Below are 13,966 nucleotides of genomic sequence, written 5' to 3' on the forward strand. Positions count from 1 at the left end.
CACAGGCAGTTCCCAAAGGCTAGAAAGTTATCACATAAAAGCTGCCTTCCTTTCTCATATTCTTCCTTTCTTCTCCTCTGCTCACACAAAGGCACACATTTCATGCATATTTATGGGTCCAAAGGGATCTATGCTGAGTTAGCATGGGGCTCTGTTGTTGTTTTGGTCTTGAAATGTTCATGCATGAGAATCAACTTAACAAAAAGTCTTCCCCCAAAATGAATGTTTCCAGTATTAGGTGAGGTGATCTGAGTGATATATATCATTACATATGTGTGTGTGTATGAAAATAGAAGTATGTCATGGAATTCCTTTGAGATAAAAGGGGTTCTCTAAATGTAAAATGTGGAGAAGCTGTATATTATTAATATGAGTGAACTAAGATAAAAGGTTAACCCAAATGATAATAATGCCATTATCCGATTGTAATCATGAAACTGTAGAATTTTTCCTTGTTTTTTTTTTCCCCCAGATTGAAGAGTCCTTTAAAACGAAAGCTTCATACACTGTTTTAACTTTTCTTCCCCATTTTCCTATACAATCCACATTCACCATAAAATAGTATATCTGAAATATTCAGTTTTGCACACTTCTATAAAATTGACGTATTTGTAATCATATATATCTAGACTTACCAAGTACTAATTATTTTAGTAAATAGAGGAATAAGAGTCATGCATAACCAAGAAACTTATACTTAGTGGTACATCGAGTTAAGGCTAATATTTAAATTGTTTTCTCTCTGCCTTTTATACATACTAGAAATATCCTGACAGGAAAAGCTAACCTGAAATAAAAAACCTACTGATGATAACCTACAAAGAGGAGAATCCCTTTTTTCACAGTTTTATCCTTTATACTCTCTTTTCCCCTTTAGGGAAAAGACTTGAGAATCAGCTCAGCCCAAGAGGAGGTGTATCTGCAACCATCTGAAGAACATATTAATGTGTTGTCACTTAAAGAAGAATCATTTACCACACATGGCACAAATTTCCCAGTCAGTAGAAAGGAGTTTATGACAGTGCTTGTGAATTTGCAGAGAATTCTCATACAAATCACATACAGCCTTGGGATGGATGCCATCTTCAGGTAAACTCAGGAATTGCATCTCCAGCTCTTACACATTTGCCTTGGGGCGGACGTGCAAGTGCTAAGTGACTGAAGATCCCTGCTGCTGCTAAGTCGCCTCAGTCGTGTCCGACTCTGTGCAACCCCATAGACAGCAGCCCACCAGGCTCCCCTGTCCTTGGGATTCTCCAGGCAAGAACACTGGAGTGGGTTGCCATTTCCTTCTCCAATGCATGAAAGTGAAAAGTGAAAGTGAAGTCGCTCAGTCGTGTCCGACTACTAGTGACCCCATGGACTGCAGCCCACCAGGCTCCTCTGTCCATGGGATTTGCCAGGCAAGAGTACTGGAGTAGGTTGCCATTGCCTGCAGCCCACCAGGCTCCTCTGTCCATGGGATTTGCCAGGCAAGAGTACTGGAGTAGGTTGCCATTGCCTTCTCCTAAGGTTTTCCATCTTCAAATAATAGTTAATGGAGCACTGGTTTTCTGAAAAGTGTTTCAATTGATCTTTAAAATTTTACCTACCCAGGATGAATCTGTCTTAGTCCTTTTTCAGTATTGATGATTCTCAGTTCTGCCAGAACATGCAATAAAAATGATCCCTATACTGAGAAATGCTATACTGGAAAGCACAGTCTCCTTTTTGATGACTGAAATAGTGGAAAAGTAAAGTGATATAATTCCAGGATACCCATATTCAGAAAGTGGTTTGTAAAATATTTTCTTCCATTAATTCATTCAGTAGATTCTGACTTAATAGTATATGGTTGATAATGAGAGATATAAGCACCTTCATTTGAATAACCACAAGTTTTTTTGTGAAGCACTGTAATACTATAATGGCTGCATGATATCAAGGAAAGTAAGACTAAGAATTCAATTAGCTCTATTGCTTATTATATGTGTGACCTTTGGCAAGTGGTTGGTCCTTATGGCAACTGGATTTCTTCAAATGTGAAGTGGAGATAATAGTGCCTACCTTTCAGGGTCATTGTGAAAATTATATGTGATAATTATGTAAAGTGCTCATTACCTTAAACACTTTCAAGGGATTATTCCTTTCTACTCTCTGTTTTGTCTCCTTAAAGAGAGAACTCCCCAACTTGAGCTAAACATGTCCATAAGAGGCACCCTAAAGGCTTCTTTCCATTAAAAAAAAATTACTTACAAATTTCATGGCAATTTTTTCCTGTGTGTGTGCATTCTAAGTCGCTTCAGTTGTGTCTGACTCTGTGCAACCCTGTGGACTATAGCCCGCCAGCCTCCTGTGTCCACGGGATTCTCAAGCAAGGATACTAGAGTGGGTTGCCATGCCCTCCCCCAGGGGATCTTCCAGACCCAGGGATCAAACCCAGCATCTCTTATGTTTCCTGCATTAGCAGGCAAGCTTTTTGCCACTAGTGCCGCCTGACAAGCCCAATTTTGTCCTAAAGCAGCTTAAATTAGATGATCAAATGTGACCCCAAACCGACAGCTTGGCATACCCATCAGCACAGCAGTGTCTCCAATGCTGGTTTATCTACAAGAGGGTCTTTTAATTGCTGAAGCTCCACCACCCCCCTTCATCTGCTTGTGCTGTCTAGTTTGTCTTTCACTTGTAGTATTTCAACTAAGCGTAATCATCATTACCATCTCCCTAAGGAGAGAATCGCAGATTCAGAAACAGAACCACTGCCAAACAATGTACCTCTTTTGCATAGTCAATGCTGCTAGAAGCTGGGTTAAAACGCTGTGAAGATGAGAAGCAGCACTTCGGAATTAATTATGTTTTTTCACATTTAGTAAATAGAGACTGTCATGATGTTTAAAGAGTACAAAGAGATGAGTCCTCTGGATTTCAAAATAAATGACAAGCAAATTGACAAAAAGTGGCTGAGGGGTTTATTTTTGCCAGCCTTGCTTCTCAGACTAGTTAATCCAAAGCATTTCTCCCTGATTCATGGGAGATAATTTTAGTGTCTGCTTATCTTAAAATCTCTAGTTTCATTTGAGCCTTCTGAGCTTTTCCCATACATGAGCAACGTGTTCACAGAGCATGGCTATGGGATCCGACACAGGAACTAATTCATGTGGGTGATGCTCTCTGCAGCCTACATCACACAAGGCTCTGTAGTTCGAGAAGTTAAAGCCATGTTGTATGTGAAACTCCTACCCACTTCAGGTGAGCCACAAGCCAGCATGAATCTTGAGTCAGTAAGCTTGTTATATTTTATTTATCTCTGATCTGTGAGTGGATTGAGTCCTATTTGTAAAACATCACTTGAATTGATTTTAACTTGTCTTGCACAGTAGGCTTCCAACTTGGTATACGGCTTGTGTGTAAGCACAAGTAAATTGAAGCTATCACAACAGAAATTCATGTTTAGAATTATTTAACGAGGATTTACTTCCATGGTAGTTCTCTCAGCAAATGGGTTTATGTTCCTCCCTATACAGAGGAACTGGAATTGAATAGTGGAAGGAAAATGGGGCAGCAGGTTAAAATTTTGACTTCTGTTTTCAAGTTAGCTGTTTAATAGTTGTGAACATAGTGTTGTTTTAGATCTCTTTGGATTTCAGTCACCTCATCTGTAAAATGAGGAGGACAATTGCTTGTCAATGTCAAACAGTCACTATGAGAATGGAATTAAAGCAAAAATGCTTTGCTTTTGGCCAGTTAACACACAAATCTGAAGCATTTCCATCTGACCTGCATATTCTAGGAAGTACCATTTTCTCCATTAAGTACCATTAAGACTTGAAGATATCTAGAATAACGAATGGACTAGTGTTTCAAAATTGAGACCATTTTTGCTGTCATTCTTTTCTACAGTGCTGAGGAGCCCATGTGATAAAATTAATTGATTTTCTTCTCATTGTACTCATTAATAAATGAAGATAAAAATTTCCTTTAAGAATGTAAGAGAAATCAACTGTGAATCTTTCTCCTTTAAATTCTCCAAACCTTAGTTTCAAAAGCAATCCTTGATATTTAACTTGATATTTTTCTTATAGCCTGTGAAAGTGAAAGTGTTAGTTGCTCAGTCGTGTCTGACTCTTTGCGACCCCGTGGATTGTAAACCACCTGGTTTCTCTGTCCACGAAATTCTCCAATCAAGAATACTGGAGTGGGCAGCCATTTCCTTCTCCAGGGGATCTTCCCGACCCAGGGATTGAACCAGATCTCTTGCATTGCAGGCAGATTCTTTATCATCTGAGCCACCAGGGAAGACTTTATACCCTATAGTAGACATTAGTACAGTTCATCAAATTTTAATCTCCTTCCTTTGAAATATTGCATTTCCTTTGAGAGTAGATGTTATCATAGGTCTTGGTTTGGCCAATGAAATGTGAGCTGAAGTGATGTATTATTCCTGTTCTATTATCCCCACTCCCAACCCTAGAAAAGCATTGAATTACCTGTAGGAGACTCTATGGAGCTTACACAGTTACCAGAACATAAAAACAGTCTGAAATATTGACAGCACATGGAGGTCAGCTGCCCTGAAAGGTTACCCAGAACCATAGAGGATTTTCCATGAGTAAACTTTTGTTTTCTGTTAAGCCACTGAGAATTCAGTTGTTTGTTAGCCCAGCATAACTGAGCCCATTGTGACTTTATTGTGATAAACCCATTTATCTTTATTGTTTGAAAAGACATTTCTCCTAGGCTAGACATTTTCACATGACTTTTAAGAGTGTTTTTTTTTTTTTTTTTTTTTTCTGGTATCAAAAACATTACACAGAATTTATTTAATAAATTATCCAATAAATAATCTAGAAAAATCCATATAAACAAAGGAGTGTTTTGATGATTATAGAAATAGTGCTGATAGTAAACTTCTACCTTATGAAAATAATAATCCAGGTAATCACATTTGAAGAAATTATTACAATGAGGTCTCTAACGATCTTAAAAGGACTTCTATAACTTGCTCTTGGGAAGAGGTTCAGCCAGTTTTATACCAACATGTGTTTTTTTCCCCCATTGCCTTTCACTACCTCCCAAATATAGTCTGTAATATTGGGTTTATTCAGTCTGCCAGCATTTACTGAGTGCCTTTCCTGTGTATTTGAATCTTAGCTTCCTCTTTTGTAAAATGGCAGAAACATACCTAACTTTAAAGATTGAATGCTCAGTGAGAAAATGATGTATCTGAGACATCTGACCTTCTGTCTAGCATACAGTGGGAGACAATGTCAGGCAACAAGCTAACCATTGGTTTTTAATTTCAGTCTGTGGCTGCACAATATTTGCAGACAGTATTATATAGACAAGGCACTTTACTTCTCTGAGCTTCGGGTTCCTCCTTTGTAAATGTGGGCAGAAACATGATTACTGCATTGGTTTCATTGATTTTTTTAAATATAATTTTATTTATTTATTTTGGCTGTGCTGGGCTTTCGTTGCTGCGCTGGCTTTTGTCTAGTTGCAGAGAGCAGGGCTACTCCCTAGTTGCAGTGCATGGGCTTCTCATTGAGGTGGCTTCTCTCGGTATGGAGCACAGGCTCTAGGGAGCACTGATTTCAGTAGCTGCGGTATGTGAGCTCAGTAGTAGTGGTTCTTGGACTTTAGAGCACAGGCTCAATAGTTGTGTCACACAGACCTAGTTGCTCCACAGAATGTGGGATCTACCCAGACCAAGAGATCGTATCTGTGTCTCCTGTATTGACAGGCATATTCTTCACCACTAAGCTTTCAGGGAAGCCCAGTTTCCTTGATACTTAAGGGAGATATGTCTCAAGTTCCCATTATAATGCACAGAAGTTTTAATTATTATAATGCACACTTCAGTTCAGTTCAGTCGCTCAGTCCTGGAAACTTACTACCAGATATAGCGCCACTCAGTCATGTTTGACTCTTTGTGACCCCATGAATCGCAGCATGCCAGGCCTCCCTGTCCATCACCAACTCCCAGAGTTCACTCAGACTCACGTCCATCGAGTCAGTGATGCCATCCAGCTATCTCATCCTCTGTTGTCCCCTTCTTTTCCTGCCCCCAATCCCTCCCAACATCAGAGTATTTTCCAATAAGTCAACTCTTCACATGAGGTGGCCAAAGTACTGGAGTTTCAGCTTTAGCATCATTCCTTCCAAAGAAATCCCAGGGCTGATCTCCTTCAGAATGGACTGGTTGGATCTCCTTGCAGTCCAAGGGACCCTCAAGAGTCTTCTCCAACACCACAGTTCAAAAGCATCAATTCTTCGGCATTCAGCCTTCTTCACAGTCCAACTCTCACATCCACACATGACCACAGGAAAAACTATAGCCTTGACCAGATGGGCCTTTCTTGGCAAAATAATGTCTCTGCTTTTGAATATGCTATCCAGGTTGGTCATAACTTTCCTTCCAAGGAGTAAGCATCTTTTAATTTTATTGCTGCAGTCACCATCTAGTAATTATTATGATGCGGTAGTTCTAGGCTAAGGAAAGAGGATACAAAGATGGGTAAATGATCAGTGAATTCAAACAACGTATAGTCCATTATCCAAGTCAGACGTATGTTTGTGGTATATAATAAAGAGCGCAGTGGAAGTGAGCGCAATGCATATTGGTAGGACTAAGTAGAAAGAAATATGAATTCTCATATTAGCATTTAGTATATTTTTGATGAATGGTTTGCAACAGTAGTAGATTCTGTTCGTTATTTCCCTTAGTTGGCACAGGACTGACAGTGTTTGGGGGAAATGTCTAGCTCATGCCAAGATAGCTCACTCAGACACTCACTGAGTTTGTAAATGATTCTGTTGCCTTTTTCAGTTACGTTCAGTCGCTCAGTCATGTTTGACTCTTTGTGACCCCATGAATCGCAGCATGCCAGGCCTCCCTGTCCATCACCAACTCCCAGAGTTCACTCAGACTCAGGTCCATCAAGTCAGTGATGCCATCCAGCTATCTCATCCTCTGTCGTCCCCTTTTCCTCCTCCCCCAATCCCTCCCAGCATCAGAGTCTTTTCCAATGAGTCAACTCTTCGCATGAGGTGGCCAAAGTACTAGAGTTTCAACTTTAGCATCATTCCTTCCAAAGAACACCCAGGACTGATCTCCTATAGGATGGACTGGTTGGATCTCCTTGCAGTCCAAGGGACTCTCAAGAGTCTTCTCCAACACCACAGGTCAAAAGCATCAATTCTTCGGTGCTCAGCTTTCTTCACAGTCCAAGTCTCACATCCATACATGACCACAGGAAAAACCATAGCCTTGACGAGACGGACCTTTGTTGGCAAAGTAATATCTCTGCTTTTCAATATGCTATCCAGGTTGGTCATAACTTTTCTTCCAAGGAGTAAGCGTCTTTTAATTTCATGGCTGCAGTCACCATCTGCAGTGATTTTGGAGCCCAAAAAGATAAAGTCTGACACTGTTTCCCCATCTATTTCCCATGAAGTGATGGGACCAGATGCCATGATCTTCGTTTTCTGAATGTTGAGCTTTAAGCCAACTTTTTCACTCTCCTCTTTTACTTTCATCAAGAGGCTTTTTAGTTCCTCTTCACTTTCTGCCATAAGGGTGGTGTCATCTGCATATCTGAGGTTATTGATATTTCTTCCGGCAATCTTGATTCCAGCTTGTGCTTCTTCCAGCCCAGCGTTTCTCATGATGTACTCTGCATATACGTTAAATAAGCAGGATGACAATATAGAGCCTTGAGTACTCCTTTTCCTATTTGGAACCAGTCTGTTGTTCCATGTCCAGTTCTAACTGTTGCTTCCTGACTTGCATACAGATTTCTCAAGAGGCAGGTCAGGTGGTCTGGTATTCCCATCTCTTTCAGAATTTTCCACAGTTTATTATGATCCACAAAGTCAAAGGCTTTTTAGGTATGAGATAAAAAATTGATTAGACTTCTTTAATTGAGTAGCACTTTGTGGAACTTTCACAAGACAGAGGCTAAAGGAAATTCTAAGTCATCGTCTTATGTTGCATCAAAAATGAAATAGAACAAAGCCCCTGAACAACAATAAAATCTTTATCTATGGTAACAAACTGAAAGTAACATTTATTTAGTAGAATTAAATGGAGGTCTTCTATATTAAAAAAAAAAAGTGAATTAAAAAAATTATTTAAAAGAGTTAAGATCAAATGTCCTGTTGTTTAAAGAATAATTTGGATTTTTTCCTTTTTTTGTGAAGCATGATATATCTAACTCTGGTTGAAAATATAGTAAAAAATATACAGAGTACTCTTTAAGTCAGTACCAGGGCAGTGTTTCTTATATGATTCCAATATTTTCAATAATAGCTTGTATAATTATGCCTTTGCTCTTCATCCATCATCTTATCTGTATTTCCCTTTCATAATAACTAGAAAGAACCAGCTAGAACATTTGACAAATCTTTGACAGTTTGTGCATCTCCAACAATACTTTATTACTACCAGCATTATGTATTTTAATGAATACAGCTTGTATCAAGAAAAGAAAATGACCATATTGGAAGGGGAAAAAGAATAAACTGCAGACTTCTTCAAGAGTAACACTAAAAACTGTTCAACACATTAAAATCCCATTTAACAAATATCAGAACCTAATGAACATTGGGACTGCTCAGTGAATACTAATGTGGAATATTGCTGGGAAAGATGTTTGAGTGCTGAAATTTCTCATAGCTCAAAATGGTTACATAGATTAAGGAGAGGAACATCTGTTGTTTCAAAGACAAATGAAAGTTGGTAGTTCATTGAAAATATTTTTGTTTTGTTCCATTTTAAATTGTTTCTTAATGTAGTCATTTACTTTCTTTCTATTTTAAAATGTTGCTATACTACAGTCCACGCTTAGTTGCTTCGACTGAAGTGTCCAACTCTGTGACCCCATTTAGTCCGCCAGGCTTCTCTGTCCATGAGATTTCCCAGGCAAGAATACTGGCGTGGGTTGCCTTTTCCTTCTCCTTGGATACTACAGTCCATAGGATCGCAAAGAGTCGGACATGACTGAAGCAACTTCAGTTCAGTTCATTTCAGTTGCTCAGTCGTGTCTGACTCTTTGCGACCCCATGGACTGCAGCATGCCAGGCTGACCTGTCCATCACCAACTCCCAGAGCTTACTCAAACTTATGTCCGTTGAGTCAGTGATGCCATCCAACCATCTCATCCTCTGTCGTCCCCTTCTCCTCCCACATTCAATCTTTCCCAGCATCAGGGTCTTTTCAAATGAATCAGTTCTTCACATCAGGTGGTCAAAGTATTAGAGTTTCATCTTCAGCATCAGTCCTTCCGCTGAATATTCAGGACTGATTTCCTTTTGAATGGACTACTTGGATCTCCTTGCTCTCCAAGGGACTCTCAAGAGTCTTTTCCAAAACCACAGTTCAAAAGCATCAATTCTTTGGCACTCAGCTTTCTTTATAGTCCAACTCTCACATCCATACATGACTACTGGAAAAACCAATGCTTTGACAAGACGGATGGCACCACTTTATTGGTAAAGTGATGTCTCTGCTTCTTAGTGTGCTGCCTAGGTTGGTCATAACTTTTCTCCCAAGGAGCAAGTGTCTTTGAATTTCATGGCTGCAGTCACCCTCTGCAGTGAAATTAGAGCCCCCAAAAATAAGGTCTCTCACTGTTTCCATTTTTTCCCCATCTATTTGCCATGAAGTGATGGGACCAGATGCCATGATCTTCGTTTTCTGAATGCTGAGTTTTAAGTCAACATTTTCACTCTCCTCTTTCACTTTCATCAAGAGGCTCTTTAGTTCTTCTTTGCTTTCTGCCATAAGTGTGGTATCATTTGCATATTTGAGGTTACTGATATTTCTCCCAGCAATCTTGATTCCAGCTTGTGCTTCTTCCAGCCCAGCGTTTCTCATGATATACTCTGCATAGAAGTTAAATAAGCAGGGTGACCATATACAGCCTTGACATACTTCTTTTCCTATTTGGAATCAGTCTGTTGTTCCATGTCCAGTTCTAACTATTGCTTCCTGACCTGCATACAGGTTTCTCAGGAGGCAGGTCAGGTGGTCTGGTATTCCCATCTCTTGAAGAATTTTCCAGTTTGTTGTGATCCACACAGTCAAAGGCTTTGGAATAGTTAAAGCAAAAGTAAATGTTTTTCTGGAATTCTCTCGCTTTTTCAATGATCCAATGGATCTTGGCAATTTTGATCTCTGGTTCCTCTACCTTTTCTAAATCCATCTTGATATCTGGGAGTTCATGATTCACAAACTGTTGAAGCCTGGCTTGGAGAATTTTGAGCATTATTTTCTTAGTGTGTGAGATGAGTGCAATTGTGCAGTAGTTTGAGCATTCTTTGGCATTACCGTTCTTTGGGATTGGAATGAAAACTGACCTTTTCCAGTCCTGTGGCCACTGCTGAATTTTCCAAATTTTCTGGCATATGCAGTGGCTGACTTTATTTTTCTGGGCTCCAAAATCACTGCAGATGGTGATTGCAGCAATGAAATTAAAAGACGCTTACTCCTTAGAAGGAAAGTTAATGACCAACCTAGACAGCATATTAAAAAGCAGAGATATTACTTTGACAACAAAGGTCTGTCTAGCCAAGGCTATGGTTTTTCCAGTAGTCATGTATGGATGTTAGAGTTGGACTCTGAAGAAAGCTGAGCACCAAAGAATTGATGCATTTTAACTGTGGTGTTAGAGAAGACTCTTGAGAGTCCCTTGGACTGCAAGGAAATCCAACCAGTCCATCCTAAAGGAGGTCAGTCCTGGGTGTTTATTGGAAGGACTGATGTTGAAGCTGAAACTCCACCCTTTGGCCAACTGATGCAAAGAGCTGACTCATTTGAAAAGACCCTGATGCTGGGAAAGATTGAGGGCAGGAGAAGGGGACAGCAGAGGATCAGATGGTTGGATGTCATCACTGACTCAATAGACATGGGTTTGGGTGGACTCTGGCAGTTGGTGATGGACAGGGAGGCCTGGCATGCTGTGGTTCATGGGATCACAAAGAGTCGGACACGACTGAGCAACTGAACTGAACTGAATTGAGTGCAGCACTTTCACAGCATCATCTTTTAGGATTCAAAATAGTTCAATTTAGCATGCATGAATACTCTTTCTTAATTTTTTGTTTATTAATCTTATATTGATTGTTCTGGGACTATATCTATATACAGTTGACCAGGCTCCTGGTTAGTAAGCTGTGATAGTCTTTTACATGATAATCAACTAGTATGCATGCATGCTAAGTCTCTTCCATTGTGTCTTCTTTGAGATCCCATGGACTGTAGCCAAGCAGGCTCCTCTGTCCATGGGATTATCCAGGCAAGAATACTGGAGTGCTTTGGCAGGCCCTCCTCCAGGGAATCTTCTATTTGTCTCTGGCATTGTGAGGCAGGTTCTTTGCATCACCTTGAAAGCCCAATCAACTAGTATTGTTGTTCAGCCACTAAGTCGTGTCCAACTCTTTGCGACCCCATGAATCACAGCACGCCAGGCCTCCCTGTCCATCACCAACTCCCGGAGTTCACTCAAACTCACGTCCATCGAGTCAGTGATCCCATCCAGCCATCTCATCTTCTGTTGTCCCCTTCTCCACCTGCCCCCAATCCCTCCCAGCATCAGAGTCTTTTCCAATGAGTCAACTCTTCGCATCAGGTGGCCAAAGTACTGGAGTTTCAGCTTTAGCATCATTCCTTCCAATGAACACCCAGGACTGGTCTCCTTTAGTATGGACTGGTTGGATCTCCTTGCAGTCCAAGGGACTCTTAAGAGTCTTCTCTAACACCACAGTTCAAAAGTATCAATTCTTCGGTGCTCAGCCTTCTTCACAGTCCAAGTCTCGCATCCATACATGACCACTGGAAAAACCATAGCCTTGACTAGACGGACCTTTGTTGTCAAAGTAATGTCTCTGCTTTTTAATATGCTATCTAGGTTGGCCATAACTTTCCTTCCAAGGAGTAAGCATCTTTTAATTTCCTGGCTGTAATCACCATCTGCAGTGATTTTGGAGACCCCTAAAATAAAGTCTGACACTGTTTCCACTCCTTCCCCATCCCCCATGAAGTGATGGGACCAGATGCCATGATCTTCATTTTCTGAATGTTGAGCTTTAAGCCAACTTTTTCACTCTCCTCTTTCACTTTCATCAAGAGGCTTTTTAGCTCCTCTTCACTTTCTGCCATAAGGGTGGTGTCATCTGCATATCTGAGGTTATTTATATTTCTCCCACCAATCTTGATTCCAGCTTGTGCTTCTTCCAGCCCAGGGTTTCTCATGATGTACTCCGCATGTAAGTTAAATAAGCAGGGTGACAATATAGAGCCTTGACGTACTCCTTCTCCTATTTGGAACCAGTCTGTTGTTCCATGTTCAGTTCTAACTGTTGCTTCCTGACCTGCATATAGGTTTCTAAAGAGGCAGTTCAGGTGGTTGTGTATTCAACTAGTATAATAAACATGAAATCATCTAATTCTGAAATTAAAGTGATCAGAAATATAAGTTTGTCATGCGACAGTCCATTAGTTGCAGGCAATTAGATGTCACAATAAATTCAGATGAGTCCTGGCCTTTGATCTCAAGTCCTAATACTAACAGTTTTCAATTTATCTTTTTTATTAGATCAAAGAAGTAATTTTTCTTTCATTTCTCTTATTTTATTCATTTAAATATAGATGTTAAACTTCAGTGCATTGGTTTGGAGTATGTTACTCACTACTCATAATATAATTTCATTCCATTCCTCTATCCATTTATTTTTTCATTTATCATGTGTTTTTAGTCTTGTATCCATCCATTTATCCATCTGTCTCTTTGTCTACCCACTTGTCATCTATCCTTCTATCCATCCATAGATTCATCCATCCAATAAAAATGTGTTGAGTGTGTACTGAGGTGATCAGGTTAGGTTTAGAGATGACACATCAGAATCTCTTTTCTTAAGAACTAGCTTATAAACTCATGTTAACATAAATAAGTAGTATCTTTATTTTAGTAACTCTTGCAAACCTTATGTTGTATTAAGAATTGCCACATTTATAAATTCCACTCCTATTTATAGACCCCAAAGAATTAAAAATGGGTACTCAAAAAGACTTATACACAAATGTTTATAGCAGTATATTTACAATAGTCAAAGAGTAATAATAGCCAAACATCCATCAACAGATGAATGGATAAAAAAATGTGGTATATTCATACAACAGTAATAGAATATTGGGCTTCCCTCGTGGTTCAGACAGTAAAGTGTCTGCCTGCAATGCGGGAGATACAGGTTTGACCCCTGGGTTGGGAAGATCCCCTGGAGAAGGAAATGGCAATCCACTCTAGTACTCTTGCCTGGAAAATCTCATGGACAAGAGGAGCCTGGTAGGCTACAGTCCATGGCGTCACAATGAGTCAGACTATATCTATACATATAGATATAGTCCCAGGACAATCAATATAAGATTAATAAAAAAAAAATTAAGAAAGTATTTATGCATGCTAAAGACTGAGCAACTTTAGAATATCACTACCATAAAAATAAATGAAATATTGATATGTGCTACAACATAGATGAACCTTGAAAACACTATGCTAACAGAGAGAAGTCAGACACAAAAAGTCGTATATTATATATGTCCATTTGTATGAAATATCCAGAATAGGTAAATCCATGGAGACAGAAGCAGATTCATGGTTGACAGGAATTGAGGAAATGGTGGAATAGAATAGAGTGTGACTGCATGATAGACACAGGGTTTTATTGTAGAGGGGGAAGGGAGAGCTAATGAAAATGTCTAGAACCAGAGATGGTGGTTGTACAACATTATAAATGTATTAAATGACACCTTAAAGATGGTGACTGCAGCCATGAAATTAAAAGACGCTTACTCCTTGGAAGGAAAGTTATGACCAACCTAGATAGCATATTCAAAAGCAGAGACATTACTTTGCCAACAAAGGTCTGTCTAGTCAAGGCTATGGTTTTTCCCGTGGTCATATATGGATGGTAGAGTTGGACTGTGAAG

At 39.6% G+C, this 13,966-nt stretch overlaps 1 protein-coding gene across 2 annotated transcripts in view; it reads left to right on the forward strand.

Annotated features, from left to right (window-relative positions):
- The window catches only part of LAMA2 (laminin subunit alpha 2), a 694,677-nt gene that overhangs the window by 382,554 nt on the left and 298,157 nt on the right, over window positions 1–13,966 (forward strand). For both annotated transcript variants that reach the window (XM_070795552.1, XM_070795553.1), the window contains exon 14: window positions 878–1,089. In XM_070795552.1, the coding sequence (XP_070651653.1) occupies window positions 878–1,089 (212 nt within the window). The remainder of the gene's footprint in view (window positions 1–877; window positions 1,090–13,966) is intronic.

Source organism: Bos indicus, chromosome 9 (genome assembly GCF_029378745.1).
Source record: "Bos indicus isolate NIAB-ARS_2022 breed Sahiwal x Tharparkar chromosome 9, NIAB-ARS_B.indTharparkar_mat_pri_1.0, whole genome shotgun sequence".
Classification (NCBI taxonomy): domain Eukaryota; kingdom Metazoa; phylum Chordata; class Mammalia; order Artiodactyla; family Bovidae; genus Bos; species Bos indicus.